At 42.4% G+C, this 25,525-nt stretch overlaps 1 protein-coding gene and 1 long non-coding RNA gene across 17 annotated transcripts in view; both read right to left on the reverse strand.

The window, feature by feature from the left end:
* Positions 1–25,525, reverse strand: part of LOC138744504 (catenin alpha-3-like) — a 1,801,283-nt gene that overhangs the window by 64,271 nt on the left and 1,711,487 nt on the right. For 15 of the 16 annotated variants that reach the window (XM_069900796.1, XM_069900799.1, XM_069900809.1 and 12 more), the window contains one exon: positions 20,834–20,939. In XM_069900796.1, coding sequence (XP_069756897.1) covers positions 20,834–20,939 — 106 coding nt within the window. Of the gene's footprint in view, positions 1–20,607; positions 20,689–20,833; positions 20,940–25,525 lie in introns of those variants that run through there. The other variant, XM_069900800.1, reaches the window with a different exon arrangement.
* On the reverse strand, positions 18,367–20,100 carry LOC138744507 (uncharacterized). The gene is made up of 2 exons (XR_011345582.1): positions 18,593–20,100; positions 18,367–18,496 (listed from the first exon to the last, which is right to left on the reverse strand). It is a non-coding gene; the product is annotated as an uncharacterized lncRNA (long non-coding RNA).

The following is a 25,525-nucleotide window of genomic DNA, read 5'->3' on the forward strand; positions in this document are numbered from 1 at the left end:
GTGGTGCCGGTAGAGGACCCATGATTCGGAGCCGAACAGGAGTGTGGGTATGACAACGGCTCTGTATACGCTTATCTTTGTGAGGTTAATAACCTGAATAAATATTGTTTATTCACCATTGAAAGGAATCCAAAAGAGGGAGTTGAAAGGGTCCAATGAAATAGCTCTTACAAAGATTTGTCACTGGCACAATGGGCCGTATGGCCTCCTGTGCCGCACTAATGCTTTGTTCTAGAAATGAATTGAATGCTGCACATGTTCATTTTACTTGAATGCATTTCCACTGATGCAATAAGACAGATATAACATATCTGGGCAACTGCACAGGCTACCGTACTTTGTCCAATCACCTGCAAACATCTCTGCTTAGTTGGTATGAACTGATGATGTAGCTAAAGATGTTCGAGTCTTGGCCATCCCTGACATAGTCCTGGAGCTGTGGAGATTGGCTCCCAGCAAACATTCCTTTGTGGAATCTACACCTTTAGTTGGGGCAGACTCGTCATCCTGATCTCCTCAGACTTTAATTTTTGAACCATGGCCTTTGGTGCTACACTTAATCAAATGCTATCACCCATACTTCTGAAATGTAGACCTTTTGTTAAGGTTTAGACATGTTAGAGTCATTGAATCAGTCATGGTTTGACAGGATGAAAGCAGGCCCTTGTCTGTGCTGACCAACTAGCCCCATTAGCCTCCATTCAGCTGAATCCCTCTAAACCAGTGGTTTTCAACCTTTTTCTTTCCACTCACATACCATCTTATGTATTCCCTATGCCATCAGTTCTCTGTGGTTAGTAAGAGATTGCTTAAGGTGGAATGTGAGTGGAAAGAAAGAGGCTGAAAAGCACTGTTTTCATTGTACCTAATGGACTTGTTATGTGCATGGCTTCGTCCCTCCAAAGGAAATGGGCCAGTGACAATTTTTCTCAAGCAAAATATTTCAGTAACAATTGGGTCCAGAGGAGTGATTCTCAACCTTCCCTTCCGACTCACATAACACGTTAAGCAATCCCTATATCATAGGTGCTCTGTGATTAGCTAGCGATGATTTAAGGTGGCATGTGAGTGGAAATAAAAAGTTTGAAAACCACTGCTCTAAACGTTTCCTATTCACCTACCCATCTAAATGTCTCTTAAATGTCCTGCTTCTACCACCTCCTCTGGCAGTTCATTTCTTATATCTACCACCATCCGGTGCTGTCTGTAAGGAGTTTGTACGCTCTCCCCATGGTTTGCCCAGCGGGTTTCGGGTTCTTCCCACTGTTTGAAAGTTTAATAGGGTGTAAATTGAGCGGCACAGTTTCAGGGGCTGAAAGTCCCTGAAACTGTGCTGTATTTCTAAATTTAAAAAAATCTGTTTGAAGAAGATGACCTTCACGCCCCTTTCAAATAATTCCCCCTCACCTTAAATCTATGTCTTCGAATTCTAGAGTGACACAGAACAGAAACAGATTATTCGGCCCCTTGAATGTATGCCAACCATCCATTCACACTTATCTACATTAATACCATTTCTTGTTCTCACATTCTCATCAGTTTCCCCAGATTCCACAACTCCCCCTATATACCAGGGAAAATTTATAGCCACCCAATTAACCTATCGAACCACCATGATGAAGGCTTCTGGCCGAAAATGCTGACAATTCTTTTTCTCCCATTGATGCTGACCAACCCAGTGAATTCTTCCATCTACCATCCTGCAGGTCTTTGGAATGTGGAAGGAAACTCACGTGGTCACAGGGAGAATGTGCAAGACTCCTGCAGACCCAGAGCATCAGGCCAGGATCGAATCCAGGTTTCTGGTCCTGCAAAGAAGCCCTCAGATTTGGATTTGCCTAATCCTAAACCAAGCATCATTGAGCTAAGTGACAGTGGCTCCTTGCTGCTTGATAGCACTGTTGAAAATGACTTCCTTCAGTTTGCTGATCGCGAGCATGTTAGTTGGGGAGCAATTAACAGGATTGCATTTTTTGTTCTAACTTTGGTAGAAAGAAATACCTGAATAATTATCTTGCCCTCTCAAATATTGTCCTGAAAACTAAGACTGTAGCTGTCTTTCTTCAATTTTTCATTAGACTGGAAATTCCTTAAAAAATATTTACAGAAAACATTTAATTTTTGTCTCCTTTTTCCCCTGAATCCACACTTAATATTCCTATCTGCATTTCACGTTTGGGCCTCAGGTGTAATTGAATTAATTATTTCAGTCTCCCTGGTTTCGACTCTGTGGTGCTGATTAAACGATTCTTTAATCTTATTGGTTAAAGCGATAAACCGGAATCCCCTGCAATGGGTAATGAGTTGAAATGCCTTTCTAAATAGAGCAAAGTCCCATGGAAAACAATGGGTAAATGATTCCGCCACAAACTGCCAGCACTGATCACAGATACTTGGCTGTTGATTGCCATGATTTTACATCAGCTGGTGCAATAATGTATGTTGTGTTCCCTGTATTATGGAAAGATTATTGACACTGACCCATCCTGAGCGCAGCCAAAACACTACAAATGCATTGAACTCCTCTGTGCTGATATTTTTTTTTATTACCCATGATTACCAATAGGTAATCAAACATCTGCAGCCACAAAAGGCAGAGTTGAAAAATGGAGGTGCAAATTACAAATGTGATGAATAATTTATCATTTTCAAAATGGTAAAGGCAAAAATAAATGTGGGCACCAGAGGATGGAGAATGCACCTGAAACACCCTATTACTAGAGTGTAAATGCAGTGCTATCTGTGTGAAAAACCAGCTTCTGCCAGCTCCGAGCTGAATAGATGCAAAACTAGTCCATAACATTCACATTTTTACACAGCATTCTGGCTCCCTTTATTATTCAAACATAGAGAAGAGAATTCTTTTATATGCTTGGGCAGTTATCTAAATTTCACAGCTTTGCACAAGGCTAGAAGTGACAGCTGTTTCTCTCTTTCGGCATATGTACGAAACAGGATGAAATATAGTTCATCGCAAACTTATTTTAAAAATACAGTTAGAAATACTCACTTCCTAGCTCTTGTACTTTTCTGCTGTGGCTAAATCCGAGAACATTTTACAAACTTGCATTTGAAAGCACATAAATTGAATGACAGATTGAGGGGCCCGGAGAAGGTAATTCAACCCATCACACATGTGACAGTTACTTGAAGCCATCCACCCACAGCTGTACACCTTTGTATTTAAATTCCTTTTGACAATGAACATTGGGAGCAGAGATGGTGCAGCGATTAGCAGAATGCTATTAAAACGCCACCGACCCTGGTACGAGTCTAATGCTGTCCCCTGAGGAGTTTGTACATTCTCCACATGACCTGTGTGGGTTTCCTCCCAGCGCTCTGATTTCCTCCTACCCTCCAAAACCTATCGGTTTGGTAGGTTGATCGGGTTTCATGAGCGAAAAGCTCTTCTATTGTGCTGTATCATTGAAAAAAAACCTATAACATTAAGCCAATCTTTTCCATATTCACAAACATTGCACTTCAGACAATTGTTCATGTTTTTTTTACATCTACAAAACAGGAACCATGCTTTTTGCAGGATTTATTCCTGCATTTCTCACCATCTAATTTTGACGGATAACCTGCAAAGACTATTTGGGAGTGGCGACTGGGAGTCAAGCCTGATGCTGAGGCTTGTTTTGGAGAGAGTTTGCAGTACTAACATAAATACAGGCTCAGACAAATCCACCCAGGCAGACATATAAGTACATGAGCTGTATTCTCCAGCTTTCAGCCAGTATATTCTGCATTATAAATTATAAATTATTTGTTGCTTGCATTTCCTTACCTATATTACTTTTTGGATTTCCGTATTTATATACATTTGAAATAACATAATTTCTACCTTCAGTGATATTAATAGCTGGTTCTTCTGTGAAGCAACATTGCCATTTGTGATTCAGAATGGTTGATAATGAGATGAACTTTGCTCCATTAAACAGCACGTGGATTCATTGCACCAAAAGATCATAACGGTATTAACTATAGTTGTCAACTATCCCAAAGGTATGAGCAATAATACTGCAGGCACAATTTCTGTGTGAACTACACCGTGATTTTGCCCTGACCAATTTCTCGGCCTTGTGACCCTTATCACTGATTTCAGGATTTTAATGAGTGACATCAAGTGGTTTTCTGGATTTTGTTTCCGTTGCCGCATAATACAAAAATCCACCCTTGCACATGTAGGTCGTGGAACAAGTCATAGGCAATGCACAGCAGATTTTGCGAAGGACGGATACTCTTCACTCAGGCTAATCCAGAATGTAGTCAGCGGAAAACCTTTGAATCTTTTCCGCATCTGAAAATCTCATGTCACGTCGATTAGATTTTCGTATGCTAGTGCTAAGAAATCGGCGGGTTGGATCGTGACAACAAAAGGATTTTGTACCCATCTCTATTCGTAGTAGAAATGTTGGAGAACTACTCATTAAATGTAGAACATAGTTAAGCATTGTATCATTTCATCACGTAGTTCAGAGAGGTATTGATGCAGTTGTATAGGGCCTTGATGAGACCTCACCTGGAGTATTGTGTTCAGTTTTGGTCTCCTTCTCTGAGGAAGGACATCATTGCCATGGAGAGAATGCAGAAAAGGTTAACCAGATTGGTACCAGGGATGGCGGGACTTGCATATGAAGAAAGGCTAGAACGACTGGGCTTGTAGTCGCTGGAGTTTAGATGATTAAGAGGAGATTTAATAGAAATGTTCAAAATTCTTAAGGGATTTGACAGGCTAGATGCAGGAAGATTGTTCCCAATGTTGAGCAAGTCTAGAACCAGGGGTCACAGTTTAAGGATAAAGGGGAAGTCCTTTAGGACTGAGATGAGGAAGAATTTTTTTCACTTAGAGGGTGGTGAATTTAGGAATTTTATGCCACGAAGTGATTGAGGCCGGTTCCATAGCTATATTTAAGAGAGAGTTAGATTTAGTACTTGTGACTAGGGAGATGAGGGGGAATGGAGAGAGAGCTGGAACAGGGTACTGAGTGGATGATCAGCCATGATCAAAATGAATGGCGGTGTAGGCTTGAAGGGCCAAATGGCCTACTCTTACACTTATTTTCTATGTTTCTGTTTCTATGTTTCATCCACACTCACATCAAACTCCATCACAAAGTCTTGCAGCGTGGAAAAACTATCAAAGTCTTTTCCTTTCATTATTGAAATCCAAAAATCAAATTTTCTAGAAAGTGCTGAAAGTTTGTGCAACATGTTAAAGTGGTCACATTTTTGCCTTGTTGGGCCATATTAGTTTCATTCAGTTTTGTGACTATCTCAGCAAGACACATTATCTAGCTACAACAGGCACACTGAGAATGAAGACTTCGATCACTAAAATATACTTAAAGTTCATGGCGAAGTTCGAACAGCCTTACCAATACTTCTCCTCGGGATAACCACCTCGCTTCTGTATGCATTAGTAAGGCTATGTGTTGGCATTCCATTTCTTCACAAAGAGTTTGACACCAACAGGACAGCAGGGGTCGATTTCTGATATAATTAACAATTTAGACTGCTTCGTCGAGCACTTTTGTCAGGGGCACAGGGATTTTTTTTCACTACAAATGCATATCTATGAAGGACATAGTGAGCGCTGCTGCAATTTGGTGCCACCCTCTTAATTCTGGAAACAGTTCCAGCAAATTTCCCTGTGAGAGTTTTGGCTCCATCTGTGCACACATGTAAACACTTTTCCCACGGAATGGCATTCTTCATCACGTAGTTATTGATACAGTTAAAAATTTCTTCCCTAGTCGTGTGCCCTTGCAAAGTTTCACAAAGAAGCACATCTTCCTCAATATCCTTCTCCTACACACAACTAACGAAGATTAGCAGCACTGGAAGACCTGCTACCTCTGTCGAATCATTCTGTTGTAATGAAAAAGCATCACATAGCAGCAAATGACCTATTAATACCCCTTCTATATCCTCAGCTGGATTCTTATTACGTCTTGCTACAGTATTATTTGACATTGCACTGCATTGATTCTCCTGCTGAACTGCTCATTGAACATACACTTCACTATGTCCTTTGTGCAAGGCTTAATGATAGATTCTCCAAGAGTGTGGGCATCTCCAGCGAGGGCAATTCAATAACTTACCCTGTAAGAAGCTTTGGTCACATTCTCATTCTTTGCTCTCTTTATGGTTTCCATCTTAAAACCTTTACTTGTTCCAAGTGAATCTAGTTTTCTTTTTTAAAGAAGGACACATCCTTTTCTTTGTGCTGGGGATGATTTGCTTCCAGATGGCTTTTTAATTTTGTTGGGCCCAAAGATCCGTCAGACAGAATTTTACCACATTGTGCACCTGGTGCCTCTTTACTCCTGGCTGAGGTGAACCCATGCGACAAATAATTTTCATCATACCTTTGTTTCTTTATAACACTTGATTTTTCAAATATACGTGTCATGGAAGAATCTTCATAAAAAATCTTCTGATGAATGATCTCGTCTCCTAGTTCTTTTTTTTAATCCAATGATACATGGTTCTTAATACAGTACGACACACGCAGAATATTTTCCAGTTTAAATTTTAAAATATGGCCAGCTTCACGCCAAAGGAAATCCGAATCTCATTGTTTGAAAATGATGCGCAGGCCTGACATCAGCAGCGCAGACCTCAGGCCTCATGATGCCATTTTGTTTTCCTTGGGTGGAGGCAACTGTTTCCTGCCATCACAGAAGCACAGTTATTTAAAGGCAGTGTGCAGTAACTGGTGAGTGGCTGCTACCGACAGGCCACGCCTCCCGAGACTAATCCTACCCATAGCCCCTTGCAGGCCACCCTTTTACTTTTGCTCTGATCAGTTAAGAATGTGAATGATTGTTTGATTGTGTTCCTGTCTTTAGCTATTAAAAGCCTGATAGTTTCACTACTCAGCCTTTTGTGAATTATTCATGTTACATCACAGAGTTAAAAAGCAATTTAAAGAAAAACAGGTCGAATAGTAGATAGTTATTACTACCCTACCATCTCTTCCACAGAATCCTCAAGGCCTTTCCACAGAACGCCTGAGTTCCGCGGAACCCAGTTTGGGAAACGCTGGTCTACGGTAACTTAGCTTCTTGTTGAACAATCTAAGATTTACATATTACAAAAGATTAAAGTCATCCCTACGTATCACTGGTGACAGAAGAAGAAAAAGCTGCCACAAGTTATCTTCTTTTCACTTTTGGGCTCAGCGCATCACCGATAAAGAATGCATTCACTGACTATCCCGAGCTGCCCCTGAGAAAGTGATGGTGAGCCGACATCACCCCCAACTGCGGAGCTGTTTTTAATGTGCCAGCTGCTGGAGGAGCTCAGCGGGTCACACGGCATCAGTGGAGCCAAAGGTGATAGTTGGCGTTTCAGAATGAGACCTCGCATCAGACTTTGTGTCTCCAAAAACCAATGATATATTTCTAAGTCAGAATGGCATGCGGCCTCAAGGGGAACCAGCAGGAGTGGCTTCCCCCTTGAGGTTATTAACAGGTTGTTCCTGTTGGTGAAGGTAATAGGTTTGGGAGGAGTCTGCACAGTTGTGCTGTTTGTAGGTGGTACCCTCTTGCACAGTTAAAGGAACAAATGCTCGGGGGTGGAAGTTACCTTAAGTTGGATGGTGTTGCGCTTCTGAAGAAGTGCTGATACTTTCTTGGAATATTGTGTTCGGTTGAGGTCACCTCATTACAGGAAGGGTGTGGAAGCTATGGAGGGGAGATTTACCAGGAGGATGCCAGGATTAGAGAATGAGGCAATGTTAACAGAGCTAGTAGAGGTCTACAAGATTATGAGAGGCATAGATAGGATGGGCAGCCAGCATTGACCTGTGTTGAGAGTAGCAAATACCAGAAAACATCTGAGGGGAGGAAAGTTTATGAGAGATGTCAGGGGTAAATGTTTTACACAATGCACTGTGAAATGTGGTGGTGGAGGCTGGTGCAATAGAGACATTTAAATGACTCTTAGACGCATGGATGTAAGATTAATCAATGATTATGATTGTGAGGTCAGGAAGGTTTGGATTGTTGAGTCGGTTTACATAGGTCAGCATAACATTGTGGGCTGAAGGGCCTGAACTGTGTTCTATGTTCTGTGCACCGATCCAGGAGGAAGAGGATAATATTCAATAACACTTCTGATGTGCCTCAGTGATGCAGAAAGGTTTGGGATATCAGAGTCACTCATTGCAGGATACCCAGCTGATGACTTGCTAATGTAATTTCTATATTTCTGTGCTATGTCCAGTTCAGTTTCTTGGGGGGGAGGGGTGGGGGGGGGGGGTCCAGGCCCATTTCTCCTTGAAATTGGCCATGCAAGTAGAGAGTGTGGGAAAGAAGGCATATCAAATCCTTGGATTATTTTGGCATTGTAGCCTTATGAAACTTTAAAATATTGTGGTCACCCCATTACAGGAAGAATGTAAAGGCTTTGGATTGGGTACCAGGATGTTCCTGGTTTAGAGGGTATGAGTTATGGGGAGACATTGGACAAACTAGGGGTGTTTTCTCTGGAGGCTGAGGGGAGACCTGGTAGAGGTGTATAAAATCATGGGAGGGATTGATAGGGTGGAGAGGCAGAATCTTTTTGCAAGTGTTGTACGCCAGAGGACATGCATTTAAGGTAAGGAGGAAGAAGTCAAAGAGAGATCTGCTGGGCAAATATTTTACATGGAGAGTGGTGGGTGTCCGGAACACACTGCCAGGATTAGAAATGAGACCAGATGCAATAGTCTCAGTTAAGAGGCATTCATGATGGACAGATGAATATGAAGGGAATGCAGGGATATCCATCAAGTGAAATTTTGATACCAATCAATCACATCAGACAAGGATCTGTGATTAATAGGCTTTAATCGCTTTTAGATGTCAGCACATCTTACATGTTGCTGGCCCGGTTCCAGGGCAAGTACTGACGGAGGGGTTTGGGCGTAACAGCCTTTATGGGGATATCTGGGAGGGAAGAGTCACAGGTTCAGGGGTGGGACAGCCCATAAGCACTGTGACAGAATATATATATGTTTTTGGGAGATAAATTGGGGCAGGGTTTGTTAGTGTAGGTCACATACAAATTCTTATTTAAAATTCTGGAGCTCTCCATAGCCTTTGCAGAAGCTTTGGAGAGTGCCCAAGGGACTTCACTAATGGATTATTGTTTACAAAAAGGCAACAGATGAAAGAGCTTGTCGGAGCCACATTCTGTCTGGAATGGAACTTGCTGTTCTAAGAGGGTCTTGTGGTTTTGCAAACAGAGTGAGTAAAACAGGCTTTCTCTCAGAGAGAGTGAGAGAGAGAGAGACACACACACAGAGATCAGTGTTACAGTCAGCAAATGCAGCTGGGACTTGAACAGGACAAGCTGGAAAGCTTGTGGAAAGCCCCATTTGGAAGATGGGTTGTGAGTGCTTAGTTCAGCCTGGTCAAAGCCCTTGTGGTTCATGCAAGAGGAGAGGACTAGCTGCCTAATGTTTCACTTGGAATTGGAGGACCTGAAAGAAAGAGGTTATCATCTGGAGAACTCTGAAGGGGGTAAGTTTCTTTGTCAAGACACTGAAGTGGCTGATGGAAGTACATCAGTTGTCGATGTCCTGGAACAACAAATTTCTCTCTGAAAACCAACAAGAACCTTCCTGAGCAGTAACCATTTACCTTTCGAGCCTATGAATTTTATAACTGTTAAATTCTTTGCACAGTATAAGAATTGCCTGCAACCAGTGAACTTGGAGGAATGAGAAGTGAGATTGGACTGTGAACCAAAGAACTTTTCTGAACTTACACACACACTACTTACATGTGCACTTAGAATTAGGAGGGAGTTAAGTTAGATTAGTTAAGTCAATAGTGATAAGTTAAAGTGTGATTCTGTTTTCATGTTTAAAGATAATTAAAAGCAACTTTTGTTTAAGTAACAATTTATCTTGGTGAATATCTATTGCTGCTGGGATTTGGGGTCCTCTGGGCTCGTAATAGCATGTACATACAATATACACAGTGGTAGCACTTACAGAAAGCAGCTGAGTTTTAGCTTGGCATGGACATAATGTTCAGCAGACACAGAAGGCCTGTTCCTCTGCTATAATGGTGTATGGCCTGTAAACCATTTTCCATATTCTCATCTGTTTGCCTAACTTGCCAAAATTATTTGCAGATTAAAAAAAAAATTCAGTCATGTTCACTTTCAACAAGGTATGTTCCATGAGCGAACATGGTTACACTGTCCTCTGCCATTTCCGTTCGGTTATTAGCATGAATTCTCGATCGCTGAGGCCCCAGTACTGAGCATTGCAACGTGCCACTGATGTCAGCCTGCCAACCACAACATTATGCTGCCTTCCTTCCCTTTCCCTTCTGTTTTTCAACCTCTCCACTGTCTTTGTTAGTGAAGCAGAAAATGCTGGAAGAAACCGCAGGACATTCGACTGAAAACGTTCTTTTTATTTCCTTCCTGGCTGAAGTGCTAAGTATCACTATTCCCAGCAATTTACAGTATTCTTGTTTCTCTACATTAGTCTAATGATCCTAACCATGCAAGCCTTATTTTATATTAATGTTCAAACAGAACAATCAATCTTACTGCATCTGATCAAATGCCTTTGAAAATCTAAATCTACAACATCTGCCTGGTTTCATTTTATATTCTTTGATGGTTACATCACCAAAAAAAAACAAATTACCTTCATCGAATATTAGCACACAGCTACCCCGCCTTTCCCAATAAATTGTCTTATTTAATGAGGCGACCAACCCCTATCTTGACAACATTTCACAGGAGCACAATTGAGAGTGTCCCGTCTGGCTGCATCATTGTGTGGGATGGCAGCTGCAAAAGCTTCAGATCAGAAGTCAATACATCAAAATGGCTGAGAAGTTCATTGAGGTCTCTCTTTGCACTATTAACGGCATTTACTGCGAGAGTTGCTCAAATCGGGGTTGAGGACCCTTTCCATCCAGCAAACAATATCTTTGACCTAGTACCATCAAGGAGGAGGAACAGGAGCATCAAAATTAGGGCTGCCAGGCTGGGGAATAGTTTCTTCCCACAGGCTGTGAAATTGCTGAACAGTATCCTGTAAATGGCTAAATCATTCCAAAATATGTGTGTGTGTGTGTGTGTGTGAGTGTGTGTGTGTGTGTGTGTGTGTGTAGAAACACTGATTCATCTGGTTGTATATGGACAGTCAGATGATAATAAACCTGAACAGTGCCATATTAACTGGTCTGTAGAGATGACCTCAGCATGATGACTCCCCTAGTTACAGAAATTCGCCCTCATGGAACTCACAAATGACTAGCAGCGAATTGTAGATACAAAATAAAGTTTAATCTCAATTTTTGTGTGGAAACAAAAAGTAAATAAGAACAAGGGTTAACATTTGTCAGCGTGCATTTGTTGAGACATGCACAGATGAGAACCTTGTATTGTAGAAAATGGAGATGAAGCCTGTAGTGCAGGCTGTTTACAGTTTGTTTTCTACTGATCCACCTGAGCTACCTCAGAAACCAGACAAGATAACCCATTATCTCTCCAGTGACCTCTATTCCATCCCTAGAATGTGGGCAGTGGGATACAGAGTATATGCCGGTCTTTAAAGCACTAATTTGTTTGGCATCTTCATCACTCCTTTGTTCCTTATGGTCATCAGACCCTGATGTTTATTGCGCCTGTCACAGTGAAGGTAGCAACAACATGGTTGTTTGGTGCTTCAATCTTTTTCTTAATTCTTCATTGCATTTTTTCAGCCTTTGCTTCGAAGTGGACCTGCATTTATTTTGCATCTTTCCTTTGTACATGACTGTAGAAGCTCGTACATTATTGCCATTTATTCTCATGTTCTATCTTGAGTCACTTTCAGTTTTTAAACCTATGACTGTGTGGTTCAGTACGACGACAGCACCATCTACAAATTTGTTGACGATACCACAGGAGTGGGTTGTATAAAAAGGAGCGATGAGTCAGTATCCAGGAGGGAGACTGAAAACTTGGCTGAATGGTGAACCAACAGCAGGCTCATACTCAATGTCATCAAAACCAAGGAGCTAAATATTGAATCCAGGAAGGGAAAATCAGAGGTGGATGATCCAGTGATCATTGGGGGATCAGAGGTGCAGTGGGTGAGCAAATTTAAGTTCTTGGGAGTCACTATCTTGGAGAATCTTTCCTGGATCCAACACTCCAATGGCATCATGAAGAAAGCACGTCAGTGCCTCCACTTCCTCAGGAGTTTTCAGAGGTTTTGGTATGACATCAGAAAGCCTAGTAAATTCCTACGAGGTGTGGTGGAAAGTGTGCATCACAGTCTGGTACGGGAATGTCAATACTCCTGAGCATAAAGCCCTGCAAAAGATGGTGGACACTGCCCAGGACATCATAGGCAAAGCCCTCCTCACCATCATGAACAGCTACAAGGAAAGCTGTCATCAGAGAGCAGCATCAATCATCAAGGATCCACACCATCCATCACACAGGCTGTTCTCACTGCTGTGATCAGTAAAGAAGTACAGGTACCACAAGACTCACACCACCAAGTTCAGGAACAGCTGCTCCCCCTCCACCATCAGACTCCTCACCAACAAACCCAATCAGGGACTCTCGTAAGAACTCTTACTTTTGCACTTCATTGATTTTTTTTTTCTCTCTGTATTGCACAGGTTTTTTTTACATTTCTTTACTTGTTTACATGTGCGCATCATATATAGATTTTTTTTTGCACTACATATAAGTGGTAATTCTGCACATGAACGATAAAGAATCTCAGGGTTGTGTGTGATGTCATCTACGTTCTCTGACAATAAAGCTGAAATCTGAATTTTTGTCTGTATTTTTCTGGTTTCTGGTTTCTAAAAAATACAATACTATTTTGGTCAACCTTATTAACGGATAGCTGGTTTCTCTGGGAAGATTTACTGCACATCGCAATGGTTATTTATGGAAAATAGCAAGATTAAAAAAAATTGTAATTGTTTATTGACTGGCAATTTTAATTTCCCTCTGCAACATCGCCAAATGGTGTCTCAAATCCTAATTAATTGGTTTTATGAGAAATTAGTTTCAAACTAACACAGTGCAACAGGGATTAGAGTATGTCCCCTGGTATCTAGAAATCAAGCAACCAGCAGCTTTAAGAAGCTGGCAAAAATTCAAGGAAAATAAATGTTAAAAATTAAAATAAATCAGAATAAAATAACAGGTAAAAATACATGTTTCAAATTGTAAATGTTCTCTGAAGTAACATAAAAACCTTTGGTGAGATTAGAGCAAATATTCAGCCAGTGGGCTTTCCTCATAGCAGCTGTTTGAATGAAGTTGTGTGAATCATCAATGGTGTCGCCCAAGATGAAGAGCTGGTTGGTGCCGCTTATCAATGGGGTGACTCTCTTAAAGCATTTCCTTACCCTTCTTAGTAAGGGTTGCCTTGGACAGAGGCTTTATCTATAAACTTGGGGGTCGGGAGTTAATTATCTATGTTTATCTTTTGGGTGGCTCTGTGGAAATAAAGTAAAATGTTTTAACGTTTATATATTCATGCAAGTAAAGTTTGTTCAGTGTAAATACCATATAGTATTTCTGCCTTTTGCTTTTTAAACTGTTTATTCTTAATGCAGGTGTATTAGTTAGGCATTGCAAAAGTAAATCTGAAGCAATCGGACAATACACTTATCTGGCATCTTCCAATCACCATAGGTGACGGATACCAGGTATTCTACTGTATATAGAGGGAACAAGCATGTACAGGAGCAGCTGTAGGGGGGAACTGCAGGGATAATATCAATTGGTGAAGGATAGGCAAGCTTTTAGTGGGAAGAACTAGGGTAAATACTGAAAAAGTAATAGTATCCAGATTTAAAAAAATACTACATTGCTTCAAACACATAAACAGAAGGGCTTTACTTGAGAGGTAAATGGATCCCTGGTACCAAGTGGAAAACTAACAGCAGGGACAGGAAAGTTTGGAGATAAAATTAATTCTGCAGTCATTCCAAATAGCCTCTATTTTTGGGAGAAACTGAGTTTGAAGGCAGTATTTACACTGAAAATCAAGTTCGAATGGGTGAACTTGTATGGAAACTAATTTGAGACAAAATGTTACAACTTAATTAAAATCAAGATTATATGGCTTGGTGTAAATTCCAAAGACTCAGTCACAATTACTCTGTGATTAACAAATGTTCAATTTACAGATTTTCCATGTAATGACATTGATTCTTTGGGGATTGTCTTTTATTTACAAAGCTATTTTATTTACTATAACGAGTAGCTCTCCATTGTCTCCCTATGCAAGATGACATCATTTTGGTATTGATTATTCTTTCAAAATAATCTCTCCAGTGAACCACCTTGGGATGTGTATTTACAGGGCCCTCCTTAATGTTTGGGACAAAGACACTTTTTTTCTTTATTTGAAAATTTGAGATCAAAACAATTCCCATGTGATTAAAGTCCACATTCTAGATTTTATTCAAGGCTATTTGTATACATTTTGGTTTGACCATGTAGAAATTACAGCACTTTTTATACATAGGCCCCGCAGTTCAGGGCAGCATAATACTTGGGACTTTTGTCTTCACAGGTATGTGTAATTGCTTCATTGGTGCAGGTATAAGAGAACTAGGTTTGCTTCTAAGCTTTTGATCACCTTTAGAGTCTGTAGTTGCCACTTTTCAACATTAGGACCAGAGCTGTGCCCAGATAAGTCAAATAAACCATTATATGCTGCTGCAAAGCACGAATAAAACAGCAAAAGAAATCACCCAAACTTTAGGATTACCAAAATCAATTGTTTGGAGCTTCATTAAGAAGTAATCAGTAATCTCAGTAATCTCAAAGGGACTGGTAGGCTGAGGAAAACCTCCACTGCTGAAGGCAGAAGAATTCTCATCGCAAAGATGGCTGGATGAATAGAGGGAAGGGGATAGAGAGCTGAGGGAAAGAAGACCAGGGGAAGGGAGGGGAGGGAGAATGGAGAGAAGGTTAGCAGAAACTGGAGAAGTTGATGTTAATGGCATGTATAATGCCAGGTTGGGGTGATCATAATGAATAAAAAAAAAACAGGTTGAAGCGCATCGGCTCTGATGCTACCTACCTTGGTGAGTAATACACAGGATGAAAATGAACCCCCCCCCTCCCATCCTGCGTTCATCGTGTTCACACAGGGAAGTCGTTAATTCCTGTCTTTTAACGGCTGTGATAAATGAATCACAGACTTCAAGCAGTCATTGGGTGCAAGGGAGATGTAACAAAGTACTAAGTGTGACTACTTTAATATACATACCATTGTTATGTCCCAAACACTATGGTGCCCTGAAATGAGGGGACAATGTATAAGTGCTGTAATTTCTACATGGTCAAATAAAAATGCACACAAATGTCCATGAATAAAATCTGGAATGAGCACTCTAATCTCGTGAATTGTTTGATTGCAAATTTAAAACTGGAGCACAGGGTCAAATAAAGGGAAAAAAAAGGTCATTGTTGTTTTAGGTAAATTCAAATAGTTTTATTGTCACCATTGTAATTTTCCAGATTAGATCAGGATCTTCCAAATTTCAGATTTATTGGCAGTCAATAAATCATACATGACATCAATACAGCCCTGAGATTCTTTTTCCTGCAGGCGTGGCAGAATGAGCACAATGGATTATCATCCACTGATGTCAATATTAACATCACGGAATGACGAAAAGTCACAAAGGGAAAAAGTGTGAACTTGTGGAGAGCAGAGATCACAGATGGCTGGTCACATGCAGTCACATGCATTCATCCAGAGGCCAAGAATGTTGAGGTGAGAGCGGGTCACTGGGGGAGGTCACAGAAAGTTATAATCACTTATGATACAGGAGATACTGCAGATGCTGAAAGCTAGAGCGACAAACAACTACTGGAGGAACTCAATGGGTTGAGCAACCTCGGTAAGAGAAAACAAATGGTTAAAATTTTGGTTCTGTGCAGAGGGCAGCTACAATGAGGACAGCGTGGGAGGGGTTGGACAGGGTCCAGCAGGAGATTGGGGAACAAGGGAAGGGTGAAGGATGCCGGACAGATTTAGGAGGCAGATGACCAGCAGGCGCGAGAGAGAGCGAGACGTGTGGAGGAAATCAGCTCATAATAGGTGGGGTAGAAGACAGTTGTAGAAGGTGATCAGTGGAGGTCAAAGCCTACTGATGGTGGAATCTGGTGTGGAGAAAGCAATAATGGGAAAGACAAATCGGACCAGATGGAACTGAAAAGGTGGAATGGGGATTCCAAGGATAAAATGTGGGTGGTGGAGGTTTGAATCAGAAGGAGGGGGGACATTAAAATGGGTGGGGTTGGGGGTGTGGGTTGGGACAGGAGGCAATAATGGGGTGGGTAGGAGAGAGAGGGAAAGATTGGAAGTGGCACAGAAGAATGATGACATATGTTGTGAGTGAGGAAACAGGTTTGGTAAGTCTCAAAGGCAAGGACTCTGAATGCAGTTTTGATGTAGGGAAGGATTTTATTTACAAAAGGCAACTGATGCAGAGCACACACACACAACACACACAATGAACTGGAACATGCAATGATCAGGGAAAAACCACTACGACGCCCCACCTGCCCTCTACTCAGTGCAGGCACGGCTCCATGCTACAAGGGACACTAATTAAATGCTCCCAACCCTTTTAACAATGCACATCTTCCCAACAGTTTCTCCAGCACCTTCCACATTTCTAGCCCTGGAGTGAAACAGGGTGGTCCCAAGCTGGCAAAGAGGGAAAGCAAGGAGCACATGGCACCTTTATATTGGTGGAGGGACAAGCCCACATCATTTACTGGGGGCCAATAGCTCAGTGCCAGGAGGGTTAATCTAATTACAACAGCCAATGGCCCAAGGCCAAGTACAGGCAGGCTGGAGAGTGGAGTCCAGGTAATTTACATATGGCCAACAGCAAGATGTGCACTAATGGGTGGGGTGGAACCCAACCTTGATTGGCAGCAGGTGTGTCCTCCAACTAGGTAGGGGGCAGTGCTGTCACAACCCTTCCCAGTACAACATATCCTCTGTAATATAAAAACTCAGTCTTCATACTATCATGGCACAGGTAGAAAATTAACTGTTGTTCTCTAGTTTATGCTGGGCCTCATGTTGGCAATGTAGAAGGCCCAGGACAGACAAATCAGTATGGGAATGGGAAGGTGGGGGGTTTGAAATGGAAAACAATTGGGAGTTTGGGATGACCACTGCAGACAGAGCATAGGTGCTCTATCATTCACGATGACTCACGTCAAAGTTTGCCATTACATGTGGGAAAGGGAGTGGTAGACTGTCACAAAGTGTTGCAGTCACAGAGGGACGAGGCCACAGAAAGGCACGGTTACTCAGAGCAAGGCCATAGTGAGGTGTGGTCACAGGGAGCTGTGGTCACACGGGATCATCTTGCAGGATCATGGAGAGCTTCCAGTGTCAAAAGGCAAGCTGTTCACCTCATTAAGGCCAAGTCTGTTCCATACAAGCCAGCTGGTCCCACCCCCTTGCCCTCTCTCTGCATGCTTATCCTATTGTTTATCTGGGGCATTATTCCAAGTACAGTAGAAAGGGTTCTTCTGTGAGGAGTCTGACAGGTTATCTCAGCCATATAGTGTAAAAGAGCACAGTTTACAGAGCTACAATGAAAAAATGGATTAATTGCCAGCGCAAAAGACAGCATGAGAGCATTATTGTGAGGTTCATTCAGGAGCCCAATAGTTGGGAACACATTGTTAAGTGCATATTTTCACACTCTTGAGTCTTGAGGAGGCAGAACAACCATAGAACTGTTGTATATTCATTAATCTGGCTCCGCCCCTTGCTGTGACTGTACCTGTGACTCCACCCTCTTGACCCTGTATAAAGGGTTCAACGCTGTAACTCCTCCGCCAGAGCCTGGGTCACGATACACTTCAAGTTTATTGTGAATAAAAGCCTGTCATTCTGTAACTCTAGCCTTTCGAGTTATTGATAGCATATCACATCACTGCAGAGTAAACAGGCCTTTCAGCCCTTCCAGTCTGTGCCAAACCATTTTTATTTGGCTAGCCCCATTGACTTGCACCCAGTCCATAGCCCTTCATACCTCTATCATCCATATACCAGTTCAAATTTTTCTTAAGTGTTAAGACACTGTTTAACCTGCTGAGTTTCTCCAGCATTGTGTGTTTTTTCTTTTCCCTCATTCCTGGAATTATTTTCGTAAATATTACTTGGAGCCTCCTTAAGCATTTATTTCTTTTCTAAAGAGCTGAGCCCAGGGCTAGACACAATACTCCAGTCCTTTAACAAGGTTCAGCGCATTGTCATGTACACTGTTTTCCACCACAGTCCATCCGTCAGTTTCGAACACTCAACCTATAGACATCCCTATATAAAAATGAGTTCCTCTAAAATTACATTTAAAAGAAACTAGTTCATTTATTCATTCCCATGAATTGCAGAACTACTTTCCTCTCCTGCTACGCCCTGAGAATGACCTTTTCTTGTTGGTCTTGTCTGCTATTTCCGCCATTCATTACCAATCTGTGGAGACATGGTTAATATGTTGAGTGCTTTTTTTAAATATTTATGGACAAAATCGATGGATGGACATCTGTAAAAATAGAACATGTTTGTTACCTGGGATGGAGAGTCTTTAAAAAACTCTCAATCTGCTCGGCCACTTGGTTTTTTTAAAAATCCCCCCCACACACAGTTTGAGATCTTCCTGTTCCTGTATGGCTGTGGCTCCAAGTTCTTTCTCCAGAAGAAGGTTGATGTTATTCAGTGAGAAATCTCACAAAATCAGTGACAGATCCCAGGGCATTTCAGTGAGGTCAGATGGCTGTGAAATTCTGGATGAGGTCGGAGAGTTCACACAGCTTGACGGCACGAAGTGTCATGGCCTCACATGTTGAGGTCACAGACGGCCATGGTCATTCCAGATGAGGTCACAGAAGTCCATTGGCATTCAGGATTAGGTCACAGAAGGCCGTGGACATTCAAGATTAGGTCACAGAAGGCAGTGGACATTCAAGATTAGGTCACAGAAGGCAGTGGACATTCAAGATTAGGTCACAGAAGGCCGTGGACCATTTAAACGTATATAATCATATAACAATTACAATATGGAAACAGGCCATCTCAACCTCTCGAGTCCACACCGATTTAAGTGATCTCCTCTAGTCCCACCTACTGGCTCCCTCACCATAACCCTCCAATCCCCTCACATCTATGCACTTATCCAACCTTCTCTTAAATGACAAAATTGACACTGCTGCCACCAGCTCTTCTGGAAGGTAATTTCACTCAGCCACCACTCTCTCAGTGAAGAAGCTTCCTCTCATGTTATTTCTAACCTTTGCTCCCTAACTCTTAACTTATGACCCATCATTCCAATCTCACCTACCCTCAAGGGGAAGAGCCTATTCACATTTATTCTATCTATCTCACTCATAATTTTAAATCCCACCTCAGCCTTCTACACTCAAATGAATAAAGACCCAGTCTACTCAATCTTTCTTTGTATTCTAGATACTGCAATCAGGATGAGTTCACAGAAGTCCATGGTCATTCAGGTTGAGGTCACAGAATCCACGATCATTCAGGATGAAGTCACAGAGTCCATGGTCATATAGGATGAGGTCACAGAAGGCTGTGCACATTCAGGAGTAGGTCACAGAGTCCATAGTCATTCAGGTTGAGGCCACAGAATCCACGGTCATTCAGGATTAGATCATAGATGTCCATGGTCATTCAGGTTGAGGTCACAGAATCCACAATCATTCAGATTAGGTCACAGAAATCCATGGACATTCAGGATGGGCTCATGGAGTCCATGGTCAATCAGGATGAGGTCATAGAGTACTGGTCGCTCAAAATGAGATCACAAAGAGTTGTCATTTAGAATGAGGTCAGAATTGTGAAGATCCAAAGAGCTGAGATAACTCAGAATGAGGTCACAGAGTCGTGGTCTCTCAGGATATAGTCATAGATGTCAATGGTCACTCAGGATGAGGTCACATTGATCACTGAACGTATAATGAAGTTACAGAGGTCAGTTATCTTGCAGGACAAGGTCACAGAGGGTTATGCTCATTCAAGATGAGGTCATAGAGAACTGTGGGCACTCAGAAGGTTTGGGAAGGTTGACAGGGAAGGAGAGTAGAAAATGGGAGAGCACACCACACAAGAAAACAATTGAAGAATGTGGAGAACTCAAGTTGAATAAATATGTGTGGGAAAGGATCATGAAGGAATTTGAAGAGATGAATCATGGGAATGGTGGACAAATGTGGATCATTCTACAGAATTATATATTTCTCAGCCATCAAACAGTAAAAAGTGCTAGATGCTGGAAATCAGAAATAAAACTTCCTCCGTTGAAAGGGCCCACAAATTGAACAGGATGTTTCACACCTGTTGTGACAAAAGTTGTCAATCCAAAATGTTACCTCTTCACAGCTGCTGTTTAATCTGCTGAGTATTTCCAACATTTTTATGTCGTGACATAACTCTTGGGTAAAAATGCCTTCCTTGTTTTGTCACGTGCAATGATATTGCCATCACTTCACACTTCATTTCCTATAAGGTTGTGACTCAGACATAGAGGGACCCCTTGGCACTTCTTCAATGTTGCTGGATCTGCATCCTGCAATTCAATCCAAGTGTCAGAGTAGTGTCGGATGTATGAATTGAAGCAGTTGAAGAAGCAGCTCTCTGACCTTCTCACCAAGCTGCCAGAGGGGGGTGCAATATGCTAGTTTTAATACCTACATCTACATTCAGTCAGTAAATAAAAAAGAAAACAATTTACAGCAGCGGGGCATAGGTCGAGGGTGAGGTCATATCAGCGTGGGTTTAACTGGAAGTGACGCCTACCTGTTTTGCGATCCGACGCACTAATACGTCCATCCTATTGCCGCAATCAGAGATGGTTTTGGCCGCGTTGATGACGTCGGACGTGCTCCTCAGGGGCCCTCTTCCTCTGTGGGTGGGAAAGCAAAGCAAATGGTTCGAGATGTCTGCAGCAATTCGATTGTTGTTTTGTTCATGGTACATAAGGCCAAGAGATCTAGGGCCCCTACTCTTGCACATGCAAGAATGGACTTGGATAAGCCAACCTTGAGGGCAGCACATGTAATGAAGTTCATCATTGGAAACATCACCGTGGAATTTAGGACACAGCTAGGATATCTGAATGAAGCCTCATCTCCTCTCATCCCTTCACTATGGTTTTTTTTCTTCTCTATAGCCTGTGCTATTTGACTGTTTGTAACATTACTCTCTACGCTGTTTAAATTTAAACTACAGAGCATGGTGGCAGGCCCTTCTGGCCCATGTGCCCCAAATACACCAATTAACCTACAAGCCGCATGCAATTTTGCAGGCAGGAGGAAACCGGAGAACTGGTAGAAAACCCATGCAAAAGACGAGGAGAACATACAAACTCCTTTCAGACAGCGCTGGAATCGAATCTGCATCACTGTCTCTCTGGTAGTGTTGCGTTAACTGCTATGCTAACATGGTTTTTATTTACTCAAGATAAGGACGTAAAAATATAGGAGCAGGAGGAGGTCATTGGACTCATCGAATCTTCTCTGCCATTCAGTAAGATTATGGCTGATTTCCATAACTCTCCCATAATACAGTGTCGTAAATGCATTTAATGAGGCAGCCTCATTGGGCAGAGAACTCCACATATTCATTACTCTCTGGGAGAAGCAATTACCTCCTCATCTCCATCCCAAATCTATTCCCCCTGATCTTGAAACTGGCCTCAATTGCCAGTGGAAATAGCCTCCCTGCTTTATTAAATTTGGTGAAACAAAAAAATCATCTCCTGCTCAGGTGCAGCCGGTCCTGGATTCTCTGCCAGGCTGTCCAGCATGTTACAATTCAATGTTGGAAGCATATTACCTACCAGAACAAGCGATTAGATACCATAAAACAAAGTAACGAAGGACAACTTCCAGTTCAGCAAGAGGATACACGAGAAACCACAGATAATGGAATCCATAGCATAGAACAATCTGCTGCAGGAACTCTGGTTGAGCAGAATCCGATTCAGTAATTCTGTGTTAGAAGACAAGTGTGAGGTGCTGCATTTTGGAAGAACAAACCAAGAAAGGACATGCATGGTAATTGGTCGGGCATTGAGGAGTGCGGTAGAACAAAGGGATCTGGGAATACAGATACATAGTTCCCTGAAACTGGCATCACAGGTAGGTTGAATTGTATAGAGAGCTTTTGGCACATTGGTCTTCATAAATAAAAGTAATGAGTATAGGAGTTGGGATATAAATTTGTATTAGACATTGTGATGCTAAATTTAGAGTATTGTGTCCGGGATTTGTTCAGCTAACTGCAGGAAAGATATCAATACGATTGAAAGAGTGCAGCGAAGATTTACTAGGGTGGTGCCTGGATTTTAGTTTCAGGGAAAAGTTAAACACGTTGGGACTTTATTCCTTGGAGCATAGATGAACAAGGGGAGATTTGATAGACGTATTTAAAATTATGAGGGGTGAAAACAGAATAAATGTTGGTAGGCTTTTTCCACCAAGAGTAGGTGAGATACAAACCAGAGGATATTGGTTCAGGGAGAAAGGTGAAAAGTTTAGAGGGAACATTAGGTGGTACTTTTTCACTCTCTGTGGGAGCATGGAACATGATGAAGTGGTGAATGTGGGCTCAATTTTAACATTTAAGAAAAATTTGGACAGGCACATTGATGGGAGGGGTATGGAGGGCTATAGATTAGGCGCAGGTCAGTGGAATTGGCGGAAAAATAGTTTGGCCCAGACTAGAAGGGCTGAAGGGCCTGTTTCTGTGCTGTGATTTTCTAAGTCTGCAGAAGCTGTGATTGTAGTGTAGTACACAACGGTGCTGGAGAACCTCAGCAGGTTGTGCACCATCCATAGGAATCAGTAACCAACGTTTTGGGCCTGATCCCTTCATCAAAGAATGAACAAAAAGCAGGTAGGTGCCTGAATAAAAAGGTGGTGGAGGTGGGAAGAAGGAGCAGGGAGAGGAGCACAGAGCAACAGGCGAGTGGAAATGGGGTGGAGGGGGGGAAGCCAGAAAAACAGAGAAGTGATGAGGGGAGGGAACAGCTCTTTGAGTGGAGAGGGAAGGGGATGGGGAGCTGAAGGATGGAGGGATAGGGGAGAGAGAGAGAGAGAGAGAGAAAAAGAGAGGGGGGGTGGAGAAGCCTAACGGAAACTGGAAAAGATGTTAATGGCCCTTGGTTGGAGAGCACTTAGACAGAATATCAGGTGTGTTTCCTCCAGTTTGCAGGTGGCCTCAGTTTGACAGAGCAGGAGGCCATGGAAAGTTATGTTGGCGAGGAAATGGAGTGCAGAATTGGAATGTTTGCCCACTGAGAGGACCCCATTAATGCAATGGGCAGAGTGAAGGTGCTCAACAAAATAATCTCCCAGTCTGTGCCCAGTCTCTCTGATGCAGTAGATGACACCTGCAGATTCACGGGTGAAGTGTGACTTCACATGAAAGAGCTGTTTAGGGCCCGAAATAGTGGTGAGGGAGGAGGTGTGGGTGCGAGTGGAGCATTTCATGAGGTCACACGTATTGGTACTGAGATAGCGATTAGCGGAAAGAGATAAATGGATGAGGGATTCCTGGAAGAAGTGGTCCGTGGGGAAGGTGGAGGGCAGATCTGGTAGTAGTATCACATTGTAGGTGGCGGCAATTGCAGAGAACAGCATGTTGGACATGGAGGCTGGTGGAGGGGTAGGTGAGGACAAGGGGTATCCTATCCTTGCTATGTCTCAGGATGGAGGGGACCAGGGCAGACATGTGGGAAATGGAGAAGATGAGGGTAATGGGGTGAGTTGATGGCAGTAGAGGGGAAACCACAATTCTTAAAGAAGGAGAACATCTCAGATATCTGGAATGGAAGACCTCATCCAAGGAGCAGATGTGATCGAGGTGAAGGAATTGAGAATAAAAGTATAAATCCATAAAGGGGATAGGGGGTGAAGAGGTGTAGTTGAGGTAATTGTGAGTCTTTATGGGTTGGTAGAAAATGTTAGTGAGGGTTTATCCCCCGAGATGGAGACAGAAAGATCAAGAAACGGGAGAGTGTTGACGGAGATTGGCAAGGTGAATTTGAGGTTGGAGTGAAAGTTAGCAGGAAGTGGATAAAATTGATGAGCTCATCATGGGTGCATGAGGAAGTACCAAAGAAGTCCACAATGTAGTGGAGGAAGAGTTGAGGAGACTTGCTTGTATAGCATGGACTGCTTCACATAGCCAACGAAAAGACAGGCATTGCTTGGAACCATGAGAGTATCCATGGCTACCCTTTGACTAGGGGAAAGCGGGACGAGTCAAAGGTGGAGTTATCGAGGGCGAGAACAAGTTTTGCCAGCCGGAGGAGGGTAGTGGTGGAGGAGGATGCATTAGGTCTGTTGTTGAAGTTGTATTGACAGATGAGCAATTTTACTGAAATGGAAGGATGATTATTCATCTATCCATGCACATTGGTTACATGATGCAATGTCTTACTTAAGCTTGGAGAAAATTAGATACAATATTAAAGACAGAAAATTTCATTTTGTAAAGACGTGGAGCACATTCTTGGAATACTATTAAGACTGGAAGAATTAAGAACTCTGAAGACTCCAGGTTCACCATCCAACGCCTGGAGGTCGCAAGCTGATTCCAAACTTCCTTGTGTATAATTAACGGTAACCTTGATTAGAGGGAGGGGGTAGATTTGTTTTGGTTTTATAGGTTTTCTTTTCTCTTTTTATCTATTTTTTTACCCAAATAATTTAAAAAAATACTTTATTTAAGAAATTTAAAACCACATCCATACGCAGGTATACAATCCTTTATCCGGACATTAAAAATCCGGAAAGCTCCAAAAACTGGCACTTTTTTCCTAGTGCTGGTACAGTGGAGGGGGGGGGGGGTGGAGAGAGAGAGTGTGTGAGAGAGAGAGAGAGAGAGAGAGAGAGAGAGAGAGAGAGAGAGAGAGAGAGAGAGAGAGAGAGAGAGCAAGAGAGAGAGAGAGAGAGAGAGAGAGAGAGCAAGAGAGAGAGAGAGAGAGAGAGAGACAGGGAGAGAGAGAGCAGTGCGACTACATTGGGCGGGGTGGAGTGAGATGGCAGGGAGACTCGTGTGGGTGGAGGGGGAGGAGAGAGAAATGGCAGCGTGACTCGGGTGGGCGGGGGAGAGAGACGGCAGTGCTGCTCGGGTGGGCAGGGGGTTAAGAGACACCAGCGTGACTGAGAGGGGGTGGATACAGCAGCACAATTCGGGTGGGCTTAAATCTGGGGCACTGGCTTTTGTTCTGAAATCCGGAAAAATCCGGAATTCGGAACACACTGTCCCCCAAGGGTTCCTTCAAATTTTCGAACCAAAGTGTTGTAAGTACGGGCTCCATATTTAAAAAAAATTGATACTTATTACGTAAATTTTAAGTTATTCTCTCAAGTGGAACACGTACACAATTCAGCATCTCATCTCTCCATCCTTAAATCTGCATAGCTATGCAATTCCTAGAAACAGCTAAAGCTCGTCATAAGAATTCAATTTGATACATAG

The sequence above is a fragment of the Narcine bancroftii genome, chromosome 10 (genome assembly GCF_036971445.1).
Source record: "Narcine bancroftii isolate sNarBan1 chromosome 10, sNarBan1.hap1, whole genome shotgun sequence".
Classification (NCBI taxonomy): Eukaryota; Metazoa; Chordata; class Chondrichthyes; order Torpediniformes; family Narcinidae; genus Narcine; species Narcine bancroftii.